This window comes from Mytilus edulis, chromosome 1, assembly GCF_963676685.1.
Source record: "Mytilus edulis chromosome 1, xbMytEdul2.2, whole genome shotgun sequence".
NCBI classification, from domain to species: domain Eukaryota; kingdom Metazoa; phylum Mollusca; class Bivalvia; order Mytilida; family Mytilidae; genus Mytilus; species Mytilus edulis.
This window is the reverse complement of record NC_092344.1, coordinates 16,097,147-16,112,308: the sequence shown is the minus strand read 5'-3', so window position 1 is coordinate 16,112,308 and position 15,162 is coordinate 16,097,147. Positions and strand designations below refer to the sequence as shown.

Below are 15,162 nucleotides of genomic sequence, written 5' to 3'. Positions count from 1 at the left end.
CACTCGTGTATTCCAACATACAAAATTCTATCATTTGACATTGAGATTTTGGCGAATCTTAATTATAAGCCCTTTATGGCTTCAATGAACATTATATTAAACAGCAAACCTGACTACTTGCCTAGTTTGTATTGAATGACTAAGCTTCACTAAATTCTGTATAAAAAAAATGGTGTTTGCCGTCTCATCTAATTGTTCTACAAAAGAATTTCCAAAAATTCTGTCCGCAGAGAAAGAAGGTCTCCAGAAATACGGTGAAACTGTTTACTTGTTTAGTGATATTAACCATATGTGGATTCTACAAAAGAACTTTTGGAAAATTTTAAACCTCGATCTTTCTCTGAAATAGGCTTTTGATTTTTCGACCCTTTATTCCGTCATTCCCCATGTCAAATTGACGTATCTGTAAAAGGAAAAATCCACAATGCTTTTCAATATGCTATAAATTTCTTGATTTTTGGATACCATACAAAATATTTTGTTAGTATTGATCAAAAAGGTAGAACATGCTACACAGAGGAACAAGTGATCATAATGGTGGAGTTTCTTATTGACAACATATTCATTTTCAGCATATTGTCGGCAATCCTATGGCAACGAACTGTGCGCCTACTCTTGCCGAACTCATTATTTTCTTATGAGTCGGAGTTCTTTCAGACACTTGTCAAAACATAATCAAAGAAGCCAGATCATTTAATTTCTTTCCATTAACAATCCAAACTTTTCTGATTGCGTTCCATTAAAATATATCCTACAACAGTAGAAATTAAAGAAACAACAGAAACGGCTTCCAACGTCTTATTTTAGACTTATACATCGAATTTGACACAAGCGGTCATCTCAGTACCAGAATCTATCACAATCGAGACGATTTTGATTTTGAAATTATAAACTTCCCCCACCTTAGCAGCAATATACCAAACTTCACCTGCATATGGGATAAACATTTCCCAACTCATTCGGTATTCAAGAGCTTGTTGATGAACCAGGGTTGTGTCCAAGAACGTCTCGCCTCGTCCTTTTTCTTAAAACGTTCATTGGAAAGAAACACGACCTTGTTGATAAATATTCCGTATCAACTTCACACATAATACATGATGGTCTAAAAGTATAGATTCTTGATATTGGCGTTGTTTATCATCTTAATTACGTGTTATAGTGTTCTTCTTATTTGTCTTGGTATATTTTAACCTTAACTGTTTAGTTATTTTTTAGTTATATCATTTTGGCGTGGCTCGGTATTTATACATCCCGCCATTGTGTTATTGTGCTATGGGCATTTTTTTATTCTTGTCTTTCATTTTTACTTATGTGCTTTGTCTATAGAGTGTCTACATGCCATTTTGATTTTCTTTGTTGACGTAGTTGTTTAATTTTATAACGATTAACATTATAACACAATGTTGACTGCTGTTATCCCAATTTTTGATTTTTATCTATAATGTCTGTTTGTTTTGCTTACACATTATTGTCAATATAGAATATGCCTGAACAAAGACAGGAATATGACAGTTGTTTTCCATTCGTTGATGTGTTTGAGCTTTTGATTTTGCCATTTGTTAAGGGACTTTCCGTTTTAAATTTTCTTTGGAGTTCGGTATTTGTGTTACTTTACTTTTCGCACTTGTTTCACTTTCACTTTTGACATTCATTCATTTCCAGTTAAGGGGTCAAATTGACGGTAACATGAATACCAGTTCAACTGAGGTTGAATTATTGACCTGTATGTCAATAATCCATCAGCTATGTTATTAAACTTATTTTGACAAATTTGGGCAAAGTTGACTGCTTATAACGAAATATAATTTCAAAAGGTCCCTTTTATTAATAATTGAAACCAAAAGAATCGTAGTTTTGTCTAAATTGTAGCTAATGTCCTTTTAAGATTGGTTACAGTCCTTGTATGGTGTAAACTTCCCACTAACACCATACACCATTACACCATTCACCATACACCAATGCACCATACACCCTGTGCCATTACACCATAAACGTAACACCTTTGCACCATACACCTTACACTATAATGCAATTTAATTTCAAAGAAAGCGTGCGACTTCAAAATTTTTTATTTATTTTAAAAAACGAATTTTGATCACAATATTGTAAATTAATGTATAAAATTAAAAATCATTTCCTATCAATATTTTGCATAGTTTTAAATGTCGTACACCATTCATTCACATCATTCCCGATCGCACGTTACACCATTACACCATACACCATAGCACAATACACTTTCTACCATTGCACCATATGCCATACACCATTACACCACACACGGTTTTTTTGGTTAGTTTACACCATCCAAGGGCTGTATAACAATATAAGGGTTTTGCTGTTAAATTATTAGGACAAATATTTTGAAAAGTATATAATTATTTAATTAAATTATATTGTTGCAATGAAAGCTTGATCATGACAAAACTCACGGTTATACATCTAGTTCCCAACTTTATTTACATGTAATAATAAAATTAGTAAATGTTTAATTATAAGACTTATGTTTAAATTGTACTAAAGACTAATTTTAACAATGACATCTGCTTTTTTGACAGCTCAGTTCCGTCGTGTTAAGCTAGTCGTTTTCCTTCTCTTTGGGGCTGGCCCTTCTGGACGACCAATAGAAGTAGGGGAAAACACGCGAGTTTCGACCTGTTGTTGTGAATGATAGTTGTCTATGAAGGGCTTTACTTTATGCCAGACCTACAAGAAACAATAATTTTATTTTGGTATAGAACATTAATAACGTGGATACACATGTTTTTACATAAAGTCTGTAACAAAATATTTTGTAATTAAATTTTCTAAAAGATGCTCATTTGGACAAATAACTTTCGGATGTTGAAACATTTATACTGTGACCTTATCAATTTTCTAATAATATTTGCAAATCGTTGCTGCCGTTATGGTAAACAATTAAGGCAACAATAGTTTACCTACAAATCTCATAAATAGATTAAGAGGATATAAATCAAGTAAACAATCAAATACTGAGGAATCTAATGAACTCCAAAAGGAGAGAGACCCAGTGCGTCGACAGGGTGGAGCAGATGAAGCAGTTATAAATATTTTATTTCGGAAAGTGAATGATATATGATATTAGTATACTTCATGTAAAAGTGCCGTATTTTGATTGGTTAATACAAGGTAGATAATTTACTCTGTCCCATGACAAAATACATTATTACCCTTCATATAAATACGCTTGATCAATTGTGCGCTTTATTAAATACGGATGGTTGTTATGAACAAGACTTCATAGTTTATAACTTCGAATTTGAAATTTAATAGACACTTATAACAAAGAATTCAGTATAATGAATTTAGTAAAACATAACTAAAAGAGGGATAGAGCAGATTATTATACCTCGTAGACATATACCTCGGGGTACCAATCTGCTCTATCCCCCTATCAGCTATGTTTTATTTATATAATATCTACCTTCTCCTCTTGCAAGAGTTTGGTTGCAGCTTCTATATCCGGTGCCATGTATCTGTCTCTAGTCCATGGGCTGAATAAAAGATATTTTAATAACGAAAACGTCTTTTATTCATATATTGCTGTACTGAAATCTTTTATAATCTGGTTAAAGCTAATTTCCCTCTGTTTCTAAATAGTATGACAAAACATGCAAAATATGTTGGTGTGTCAGGAAAATAAAGGTTATTCCTTTGAATTAGTTCTTTATATAAGTGGCATTTTAAATTTGAATTGTAAAATGAAGGTACAAGATTTGCACATCATAACTTCTAGTGTGTACATATGTTGCTGTAATACAAATATAAATACATATAAATTATGGTGGCGTGTTTGAAACTAAAGGTTATTTCTTTGAATTGGTACTTTATGTAAGTGGCATTTTATACTTGACTACGAGATAAGCACTTCATAACTTCAAATGAATAAAAATACAAATATAAAACATACAAAATATGTTATCGTGCTAGGAAAATGAAGTTGTATATATATAGATATAAACAAGTCTAAATTGAAAACAACGTTCAAACCTATAATTGCGTTGGATAAAAACCGCAATTTTTATACGTGTGCATGTAAAACAAATGTCTTGGTAGAGGGGTCGCGAGATGTTACATGGATCTTAATTATAGGTGCAAAAAAAAATTATACGCCATATCATGATTTCGACAATTTATGTATCTTCAATGATGTTAGGGATTGAAACGGTATTTGGAAGGCGATACAATTTACCTCCATTTAGGATAGACTTTTGAATTTTAAAGATTCGAAATAGGATGAACGAATCATATACACCCGAAGGACGATATAATACAAGCCCAAACGACAAAATATAAACAAGTCTAAATTGAAAACAACGTTCAAACCTATGATTGCGTTGGATAAAAACCGCAATTTTTATACCTGTGCATGTAAAACAAATCATGTCTTGGTAGAGGGGTCTAAATGCAGCACAAACAACATTTTCCAGAAGAGTAAAAAGTGAAAAGTATATTTTAACAAAACGCATTTGACTAGCAGGTCGAACAACTGATGTTCTTAAACCCTGCTGACTGCCATTGGCGATTGCAAAATAAATTGATCACGAGATGTTACATGGATATATTTAGACATATAGATATAAACAAGTCTAAATTGAATTTTAAAGAGTCAAATTAGGATGAACGGACTATATAAACCGGAGGGAAAATATAATACAAACCCAAACGGAATAAATATAAACACAGTCTTCATTGAAAACAACGTTCCAACCTATGATTGCGTTGGATAAATACCGCAATTTTTATACGTGTGCATGTAACAAATTTCGTTGTAGAGGGGTCTAAATACAGCACAAGCAACATTTTCCAAAAGACTAAAAGAGTAAAAACATATATTTTAACAAAACGCATTAGACTAGTAGGTCGAACAAATGATGTTCATAAACCCTGCTGATTGCCATTGATTATACACGTCTAAACATGTGACATCTGTATGACAGACATTCTACATTGGATAACACGTGACTATACAGGGCGAACACAATATATATATATATATATAATGCTTCTCAAATAAGATCTTGAAAGCAAACTTTTGTTCTTCCCTCATCGGGATTTGAACCCTTGCATCTGTGACATCGCAACACTACTCGACCACCTAGGCTACACAAAAATATAGCTTTCGGTGGTCGGTGTAAAGCCTTTTTTCGTCGGCTTTATCTAGGGTTGTAACACAGTGAATGATGTATAGTGGCAAGCAGATGGTGTACCTTTCAGATCAGCTATTTTGTCTGTTGTAAAGATGATTATGTTAATTAACATGCCGCCACATCAAATATATACACACACCCTTAAATACGAAAAAAATACGGTAAAAATGTAAATGTTGAGATAAATTTATAAAGTTGACAAGTTGACATGATAAATACAGCAACTTGAAAGGATAAAACCAATATAAGCTATGGAAGTTCAATCAATATTACGAGGATGAAATTATAAGGGGAATCAAAATAAAAAGTCGTACAAACATAGATTAATTAATTGAATGATTGTTTTATGCCGCATCAGCACAAAAAAGCTTTATCTCGGCGATAGGAATGACAGAAAACACTTTGGCTAAAAAGGGGAAATATCAAGGGGGAAAAACAGCAGTCCACATAATACAGTACAGATATTTGTTTTAAAAAATACACAAAAACCCTACAACAATTAGATGGTAGCTAATGTGCACAGGGGAGAAAGCAGTTTCCCTCTGGCGGCACCCTCTTTTTTTATCAAGACAATCATTCATCTGGTGATAACTTGCATTCGGTGGTTATATTTGACGGAGTACGTTGACCAAGAGAGTCTATCAATATCAATCAAATAAAAATGGCGTCAATACAACTTTAGAGATTTAAAATTAGGAAAATGCCTGTTCCAAGTCAGGAATATGACATTTGTTATCCATTCGTTTGATGTGTTTGAGCTTTAAATTTTGTCATTTGGTTTTGAATTTTCCTCGGAGTTCGGTATTTTTTGCTTTTTGATTCAATAGTTACATTATTACCCGTTTGCAAATCATGTTTGTTAATTGTTTTGTTGTTGTATTTTCGTGTACGTATGTGTGTTTTGTTAAGATAACTCATCTTCTGTAATTTGTGCGATCCTTCCAGAGGCCAGTTCTAAATGACTTTATACTGCACTCGTTCTATTTGAGCAGTCAAAATGCGTTGACTGTATATTTCTATGCCATATACAGTCACTGACCTGATATCACTTTTCCTCATGAATATTTAAACAGAAATTGTCGAAATTATATTTAATTATTCATACGACCTCTTCAATCTGTTCTTGTTTCCAATGTAAACAACGATGCGTTTAACGACTCAAACTTGTTTCTTTTGCAATTTTTGGGAAAACATATTTCACTTATTAATATATTTTTGTTTGCAACCTATAAATCATTATGTTTTATGTTTATTGTTGATATTTTAGTCTGCAACGAATTCGTTCATCATTGATTGGGTAATGATGTACATTTCATCTTGTTTGATATTTCTCCGTCTGTGTGATATGAGGCCTTTTTAAAGGGGGATTTTTCCTAATATTTAAATCAAATAAATAACATTAACACAATAAACAACAATTGAAAATGTTTTTTTAGATTGCAGTATAAAGACAATAATAGTGCATTGACTTGACATATCAACGATATAAGGATTCGGCCCGAAACGGAGAAAATGCTCGGCACAGCCTCGCATTTCCCCGTTTCTAAGCCTCATCCTTATATCGTTGATATGTCAAGTCAATGCACTATTATTGTCTATGTATACGTACTTTACTACACTCCGTACTAATTTATAGACCTCTTCTAAGGGTGGTGTAGATTTCAAGGGACGAAGAAATTCCATGGCTTGGCAAGCTGATAACAGTTCAATAGCAATAACTAAAATGTAAAAGCACCATTTTAAAGAAAAAATGTACTTAATATCTCAAAACATAATTTGCAAAATACACATGTTGTGCTCATGGTAATCCTGAAAAGACATTGTCTACTTCTCATTTGAAATTTGAAAAACAATAACGATACTTACCTTTTAAAAATCATGCATCGAATAATATTCTTTTATTCTTACAAATGTTAACACTCGTCTGCGATTTTCTCCAAATGCATCTCTTTTACAAAAGAAGGTATCGCTCAACATAAGAAACTCTTTTGTTCGATTCGCACTTTAAATAGACTGTGAACGACTTGATTTAATGATGTAAGTGTAATGGAGATAAGATAACTAGATATTCATTATGTTTTTTTGAGTTTGTCTGAAGTGTATCTAACTTTGAAAAATAAACATTTGAAAGCAAACCAACCGAATATCAATTTATGTATGAAACAAATGGATAACAGATATTACGAGATATTAAAAAAATCCAGAAAAACATAAACATCAAGGGGAGCGAGCATAAGCCCGTACTATTTCCTACCCTGTTCAACATGTTCTACCACTCGTAAACATTTTCTAGCCGCAAATCCACCCATAGACACGTGATCTTCTGTGCCAGCACTTGTTGTCAATGAATCCACTGATGCAGGATGGCACAAAACTTTATTTTCACTGACTGAAAACCAAATATTGTAAATTATAAAATATATAATGGTCGATTTGGAGAATGTCCTTTGCAGTGACATATTATTTATTCGCAATTATCAATTTAATTATACAAAAATAAAACTTACCATGATTAATGAAAAGAAGAAAAGTCTTCTGATACTGAATGGTCTTTAAAATATTCGAAAGATTTTAACTGATTTGAAAGTTTTTCTAAATGAAACGCCAGAGTGGCATGATATGCCCGACCTACAAATAGATGGTAGTAAACATTGAATGCACATTTAATTTCTGATTAAAATAAACCTGTCAGACAAAATATATAATTAGATGATATTTCCATGACTTAAATTTCCATTCACTATTTGGCGTCATTCTGATGGAGGACTAAAAATAACCAAGTGGTGTTTGAAATTTCTATTGGACTTTTGAGAACTTCTCATTAATTAGAGAAACCAGCTAACAAGCAGATTACTGGAACAGTAGCACATATATATTCGTTTCTATATCTAAAAACTATTAATTTCATTTCCCTTTTGTGCAATAATAAGGTGAATAAAATAACTTTACAATGTATGAAAATCCTAATGTTGCTATTACCGAGTTTGTCAAGTTTCTTTTTTCTTGCATTACCTTTAATGTAGCAGTATAATATTACCTAAAGCAGCTGCAGTACAATGTGCAATCATAAATCCGGAGTTGAGTCCTCCTTCGGGTGTAAGGAAAGCTGGAAGCTCACTGTAAGCTGATCAGAATATTGAAAATAGTATTTGCCGAAATTCTTATAAGTTTTGTGAATACATAGAAACGATCGTTAAAAGTGTAACTTCTCATTAAATAAAATATGTGAAACTCGATCATTGGTAGAAGATGAGGAAAAAACAGGAAACATAAATTGCTTCGTTAACCTTGAACTTCCATCAAGTTCAATTGCTGTATTCTTTTTGACCTTTTCTCATATTTGTTTTTGTTTTAGATCATTAAATTTTCATTTAAAAACGTGGTGATGCGTTATTGGTTGATTTTTTATGGTAGGTTTAGGTTGGGTTTTTTTGTCCCAAACTTTTTTATTCGGGTTCTTTGATGGTTAACATTTTCTGATTTATTGCTTCGTTGCAGTCATACATATCTTTACTGATTTCTATCAGGATAATAGAAGTATTTCCCTTTTCCGGCATTATGTTGTCCTTTTGTGTTCCCTAGAAGCCAGCCGTGTGCACTCATTTAGTATTATATTTTATCATGTCTTGAGCATTTTCACAAAAATAAAGTATAATTGTTTACAGGCTGTCAAAGAACTTTTACAAATTATAATAAGCATGTTTATGGCAACATTAGTTTAACTTCCAATTGTTATATTAAAGATCATTATTTCCGTAGGCTTATGTTTTTTTAATAAATATGACATTTTTTAGAAACTTTTAGCTTAAGTATTTTTGATGAATACAAAATTATACCTGGATTGACAAGTCTTTCTATTCTTCTTTCACTCATGTTGGCTAATTCGTGCACACCTATAGCTAAATAGTCTAAAGCCTGTAAAGCACGAATAAAGAAGTGGGAAAGCAGAAAGAATAACATGTACGAAACGTAGTAATGAGGGGGGAAATTAATCATGTACGTATACACATTCGCCATTTGTTTGATCATGTACTCAATTTTTTGGCCTAAATCAAATATCATACAAGGCAAATAAGTCCATTGGGTAATTTTGTCAAGTGATTTCGGGGTTATTTCCAAAATGTGCAAAGAACAAAAAATGGCATTTCAGATTTCTCTTTTGCATATTTACTTTATATATAAGATATGAATTTTGTAAGCACAAGATCTGTCACAATATGATTTAAGACGAAATTCGAATATCGAATTAACAATAATTTGTTATTTATTTTTTATGTATACCAAGTCATATATAAAACACATACCTCTCTATAAAGAAAAAAAGCTTTTTAAAAGACAAATAGCTACATACCAAGCCTAACTGTGTCTCAATTAAATGATGACTATGATATTAGTCCACACGGGAGATGCATTATTAATAGTAAATATATGATTTATGTGACAATTTAATTTTTCTCTCTACAAATGAGTAGCGAAACAAGCCAATGGTTAGTTATAAAAGAATATGTGTAATATTTATAACAAATAGCAGGAAATCGTCAAAAAACAGTTGTTGTTTATGCAACAGTTGTACTTAAATTTTGTTTGAAACTATTTCCCACAATACCTTTGCCGGATATTCTCCATGGAAATTTCCTCCTGAAATAATCTCCATTCTGTCTGCAAATACCATCTTGAACTTGTTGAGGATAAACTTAATGCTTGATTAAACTTTAATTACTTGGTATATATAATAATAATAATTATAAGTAGAAGTTGTAATAGATTTTATATATAATCAACTTTATGAAATTTGGAATACGCATTGACCCATTTATGCTCGAATGCAAAGATTGCAACTTCCTCTTCCAATGTTGGTAACAGTCTTTAGGTCTTTTGGTTTCTACGTTATGTATTTTGCCCCCAATTTTTATTTACGTCGAACGTACTTGATGAACATGTGCGTGCGTATTGAAATCGGTAGCATACGTCACATGGAATTGACATCTGTTTCATGCGTTTCAATTTGATTTTGATTTTGGAATTGAGCAACACTTAATTAAAACGAATATGAAAAATTTGTACAAGAAAAGAATATATTCTTAAGTATCTTTGAAAGTTGCTGAAGGATCATCAAGAATATAAATTGGAAAACTTTTCTAGAGGTTATTGATATATGTGTACAACGGAGCGTTTAACTCGCAATCTAAATATGTAATAAAAGTGTATGGGACAGCAGCCGACACTAAAAAAATATGTATGATCATAAACTCATTTATATGTTATTTCCTTTTCTTTCAGGCAATTTCAAATTTCTTGGTTCCATTGGATTCTTTTTTTAATATGTATATCGTCAATGGATCATATATCACAATGAAATATACAAAGTGTCTACATAAGTTACGAAAGTATAAGTTTCGGCAACATTGTCTATAAGTGTAAACCCAGGGGGAAATGATTCTAACGGACCAATCACATTCAAATATTTATAGATCTGCAATTCATATCAGAATTATTGAGCAATACACATATTATATTAAATTCATATTTGAACAAGCGAGCTTCGTACTCACTAAAATTTAAAAGATAAAGGCTAAAAAAGTAATTGCATTATGATACATTCGCATATTTACCAGTATATTGAATATATGTCAATACTAAAAGGATACAGGGTTATCTGTTGCACTATTTACTTCTGTGGTTAAAATTCCTCTCACAAAATCTATAGTGTCATTTACAATACCATGGACCTACAAAATATCACAATGTCATTCGAATAACAAAACTAGAGAATAAGGTTTTAAAGTATCAGATTTTTAGCTCACCTGGCCCAAAGGACCAAGTGAGCTTTTCTCATCACTTGGTGTCCGTCGTCGTCGTTAAATTTTACAAAAATCTTCTCTGAAACTACAAGGTCAAATTTAACCAAACTTGGCCACAAGCATCCTTGGGGTATCTAGTTTTAAAAAAAAATGTGTCCGATGATCCGGCCAACCAACCAAGATGGTCGCCGTGGCTAAAAATAGAACATAGGGGTAAAATGTAGATTTTGGCTTATATCTCTGAAACCAAAGCATTTAGAGTAAATCTAACATGAAGTGAAATTGTTTATCAGGTCAACATTTATCTGCCCTGACATTTTCAGATAAATCGGAGAATCCTTTGTTGGGTTGCTGCCCCTAAATTGGTAATTTTAAAGAAAATTTGCCGTTTTTGGTTATAATCTTGAATATTATTATAGATAGCAAAGTAAGATCTACAAATAAGTCAAATGACCAAAATGGTCAGTTGACCCCTTAAAGAGTTATTGCCCTCTATAGTCAATTTTTAACAATATTTTGTAAAATTTTGTAATCATTTACAAAAATCTTCTCTGAAACTACTAAGACAAATTTAATCAGACTTGTCCACAATCATCATTAGGGTATCTAGTTTTGAAAATGAGTCTAATGACCCCGCCCGCAAACCAAGATGGCCGACATGGCTAAAAATAGTACATAGGGTAAAATGCAGTTTTTGGTTCATATCTCGGAAACCAAAGCATTTAGAGCAAATCTGCTGTGGATAAAATCGTTCATTAGGTCAAGATCTATCCGCCCTGACCAATCAGCAACTTGTTGTTGAGTTGCTGCCCCTGAATAGGTAATTTTAAGAAAGTTTTGCAGCTTTTGGTTATTATCTTGAATATTATTATAGAAAGAGATAAACTGTAAACAGCAATAATGTACAGCAAAGTAAGAGCTACAAATAAGTCAAGATGACCAAAGTGGTCAATTGACCCCTTAAGGAGTTATAGCTCTTTATAGTCAATTTTTAACCATTTTTATAAATTTTGTAAATTTTTGTCAATTTTTACAAAATATTTTCCACTGTCACTTCTGGGCTAAGTTCATTTTAGACAGAGATAATTGTAAGCAGCAAGATTGTTCAGTAAAGAAAGATCTACAAACACATCACTAACACCAAAACACAATTTTGTCATGAATCCATCTGTGTTCTTTGTTTTTAATATGCACATAGACCAAGGTGAGCGACACAGGCTCTTTAGAGCCTCTAGTTTATGGTATTATAATCGGTGTTCCCTGTATTTGTATCATTCATAAAATTGAAAATCACGGCTTTGTGACGTCAGTATGCTTGACCCAGTGTTAATAACTGTGACACTGACTTATGTCCGGCGTCATAATGTTTGACCCGATGTTAATAATTTTGACACGAATTTCTCAAGTCGACTACTGTTTCGCTGATATAAAAAAAAAAGAAGAAAACAATTGTTTCTATAATGAAATACACGCAAATTCAATCCGTCGGAATAATCGATTGTCAGATTTCGTCATATTGACAATGTGAAATATCAGTTGCTAAACACATTATAAAGCGTTTAACTCATTGGCTGCCTTCACCTCAACAGAAGCTTTATAGTGTAACTTGCAGTTTTACAGAATCAAAAAGCAGGACATCAATCTGATGAAAATACAGATCCTGATGCCAACCTTCGCTTACAATGGTATGAAAATACAGATCATGATGCCAATCTTCGATTACTATGGTATGTAAATACAGATCCTGATGCCAACCTTCGCTTACAATGATATGAAAATACAGATCCTGATGCCAACCTTCGCTTACAATGGTATGAAAATATTGTTCAGCCAACATTTGATAAAAATATATTCAACCTATGCCTACAATCAAAATACAATAGGTGTTGTTATAGCAATTATTAATTAATAAAAGGTAAAATACAGTCAGTATATTTAAGCATTAAAATATTATTCTTTGAAAATTCAGAAACAAAAACAAAGTATTTGGAAAATTGTGTTTTAGTAAAAATGGAATAATTAAACATTTTCTAAAAGGACAAAAATTGTTAAATAGAACCCTTGATACAAGCAAAATTGTGTTGAAAAAAAAATATCATAATGAAAAAAAATAGACAAACTTTCTGAAATTAAACACTTAAAAATATCAATACTTGAGAGATAAAAAAAAAGAGATAAAAAGCTATTTTTTTGGTGCAATTTTTTATGATAAATGTTGTTTTCTCTAATTCGAATTGATAATTAGATAACAATGAGATAATTTGCAAAACTACTAAAAATATTTAGTGTAATTTATATAAAAAAAACTTGTGACTATCCTAAGACCATCATAAAAAAACGCTCGTGTAGTCCTTACATTGTGACCAACTATAGAAAATGTCAAATTTATGACCTCTTTGTGAAATCCACTAAGGATTAGAATATACATTAAAAGTATCCTATGACATGTCTTACTCCTGAGATATCTTTGTGAAACTTGCCCAAGAGATCAGAGGATAACATGGCAACATTTGATTCGTTTCTAGTTTCTTGTTTTTAGACGGGACGTATTATGGTATACCGTTGTCCGTCTGTCTGTCCGTTGCGTCCACACTTCGAACATTTTACACTTCGGACAATAACTCAAAAAGGCTTTCACCAATGTCCATGAAACTTTGGTGAATTGTTTATATCTATTGATGTAAGCTCCCTTTCAATTTTTATAAATTTCAGATTTTACATTTCCGTGTTATGAATTTTTATGCTTAAAAAAGGGGGGATTTTCCAAATTTGGGACAATAACTAACACTTTCACAAAATTGTATGCAACTTTGATAAATTGTTCATATCTATTGACCTTATTAGTGCCAATTTGTTTGTGCATTTTTATTTGTTGGTTTTTTTTTTTTTTGGGGGGGGGGGGGGGTATTTGACAGGGCTCACACTATTTCTAGTTGATCATATAAATTCATATAAAGCATAAAAGACAAGTTAAGAGAGCAACCGGTGTATCATGCGCTAAAGCGCAGCCCTTTATTTTAAATAGATTAGAATGTTGGTTTTCCCGTTTGAATGGTTTTACACTTGTAATATTAAGGCCCTTTATAGCTTTTTGTTCGGAGTGAGCCCAGGCTCTGTGTTGAAGGCCGTATATTACCAAATGGTTTACTTTTATATATTGTTATTTGGATGGATAGTTGTCTCATTGAGACTCACACCACATCTTCCTATATCTATATGTTGGAATTAATAGTGAACATTTATAATAGATATTTTACATGATTCAGTGCTTATTAAATACACGAGTATCAATTGTGTATTATGTCATTGTATTTGAAGAAAACTATTTTATATAAAAATTAAATTTTTTGATCATATGTTTTATGAGAATGACACGGATATAATATATTCAATATGAGTCTGATGATTGCTTCTTTAATAAAAATCCATAAAATTCTTTTTTTTTCATCATCATTTCATTATATTAATTTTTAACTAGTTCCTATATGAAATAGAGATCCTCAACACACACAAATAAACCTACATTTTCACTTGTACTTGTAAAAAGTTTATACTTTAAGGGTAGTTTTAAACTGGTTGTAAATTGATTAGCCCCTGATTAATTTATGTTTTTAGAACACTTAATCTGTAACAAATTATTCAACCTATGCCAACATTTTTTCATACAATTTTATACCTAAATTTCAAAATGTTGGCATAGGTTGAATGAACCATGTTTGACCCGATGTTAATAATTTTGACACGAATTTCTCAAGTCGACTACTGTTTCGCTGATATAAAAAAAAAAAAAAAAGAAGAAAACAATTGTTTCTATAATGAAATACACGCAAATTCAATCCGTCGGAATAATCGATTGTCAGATTTCGTCATATTGACAATGTGAAATATCAGTTGCTAAACACATTATAAAGCGTTTAACTCATTGGCTGCCTTCACCTCAACAGAAGCTTTATAGTGTAACTTGCAGTTTTACAGAATCAAAAAGCAGGACATCAATCTGATGAAAATACAGATCCTGATGCCAACCTTCGCTTACAATGGTATGAAAATACAGATCATGATGCCAATCTTCGATTACTATGGTATGTAAATACAGATCCTGATGCCAACCTTCGCTTACAATGATATGAAAATACAGATCCTGATGCCAACCTTCGCTTACAATGGTATGAAAATACAGATCCTGATGC

General features: G+C 31.9%; 1 protein-coding gene across 1 annotated transcript in view; it reads right to left on the bottom strand.

The window, feature by feature from the left end:
• Positions 1-2,051: 2,051 nt before the first annotated feature.
• Positions 2,052-15,162, bottom strand: part of LOC139524907 (histidine ammonia-lyase-like) — a 28,062-nt gene continuing 14,951 nt past the window's right edge. The window contains exons 15-22 of the mRNA XM_071320074.1: positions 10,820-10,900; positions 9,778-9,843; positions 9,008-9,086; positions 8,209-8,295; positions 7,426-7,560; positions 6,781-6,889; positions 3,446-3,515; positions 2,052-2,706 (exon numbers count right to left, since the gene is read on the bottom strand). Coding sequence (XP_071176175.1) covers positions 2,560-2,706; positions 3,446-3,515; positions 6,781-6,889; positions 7,426-7,560; positions 8,209-8,295; positions 9,008-9,086; positions 9,778-9,843; positions 10,820-10,900 — 774 coding nt within the window. The 3' untranslated portion in view covers positions 2,052-2,559. The remainder of the gene's footprint in view (positions 2,707-3,445; positions 3,516-6,780; positions 6,890-7,425; positions 7,561-8,208; positions 8,296-9,007; positions 9,087-9,777; positions 9,844-10,819; positions 10,901-15,162) is intronic.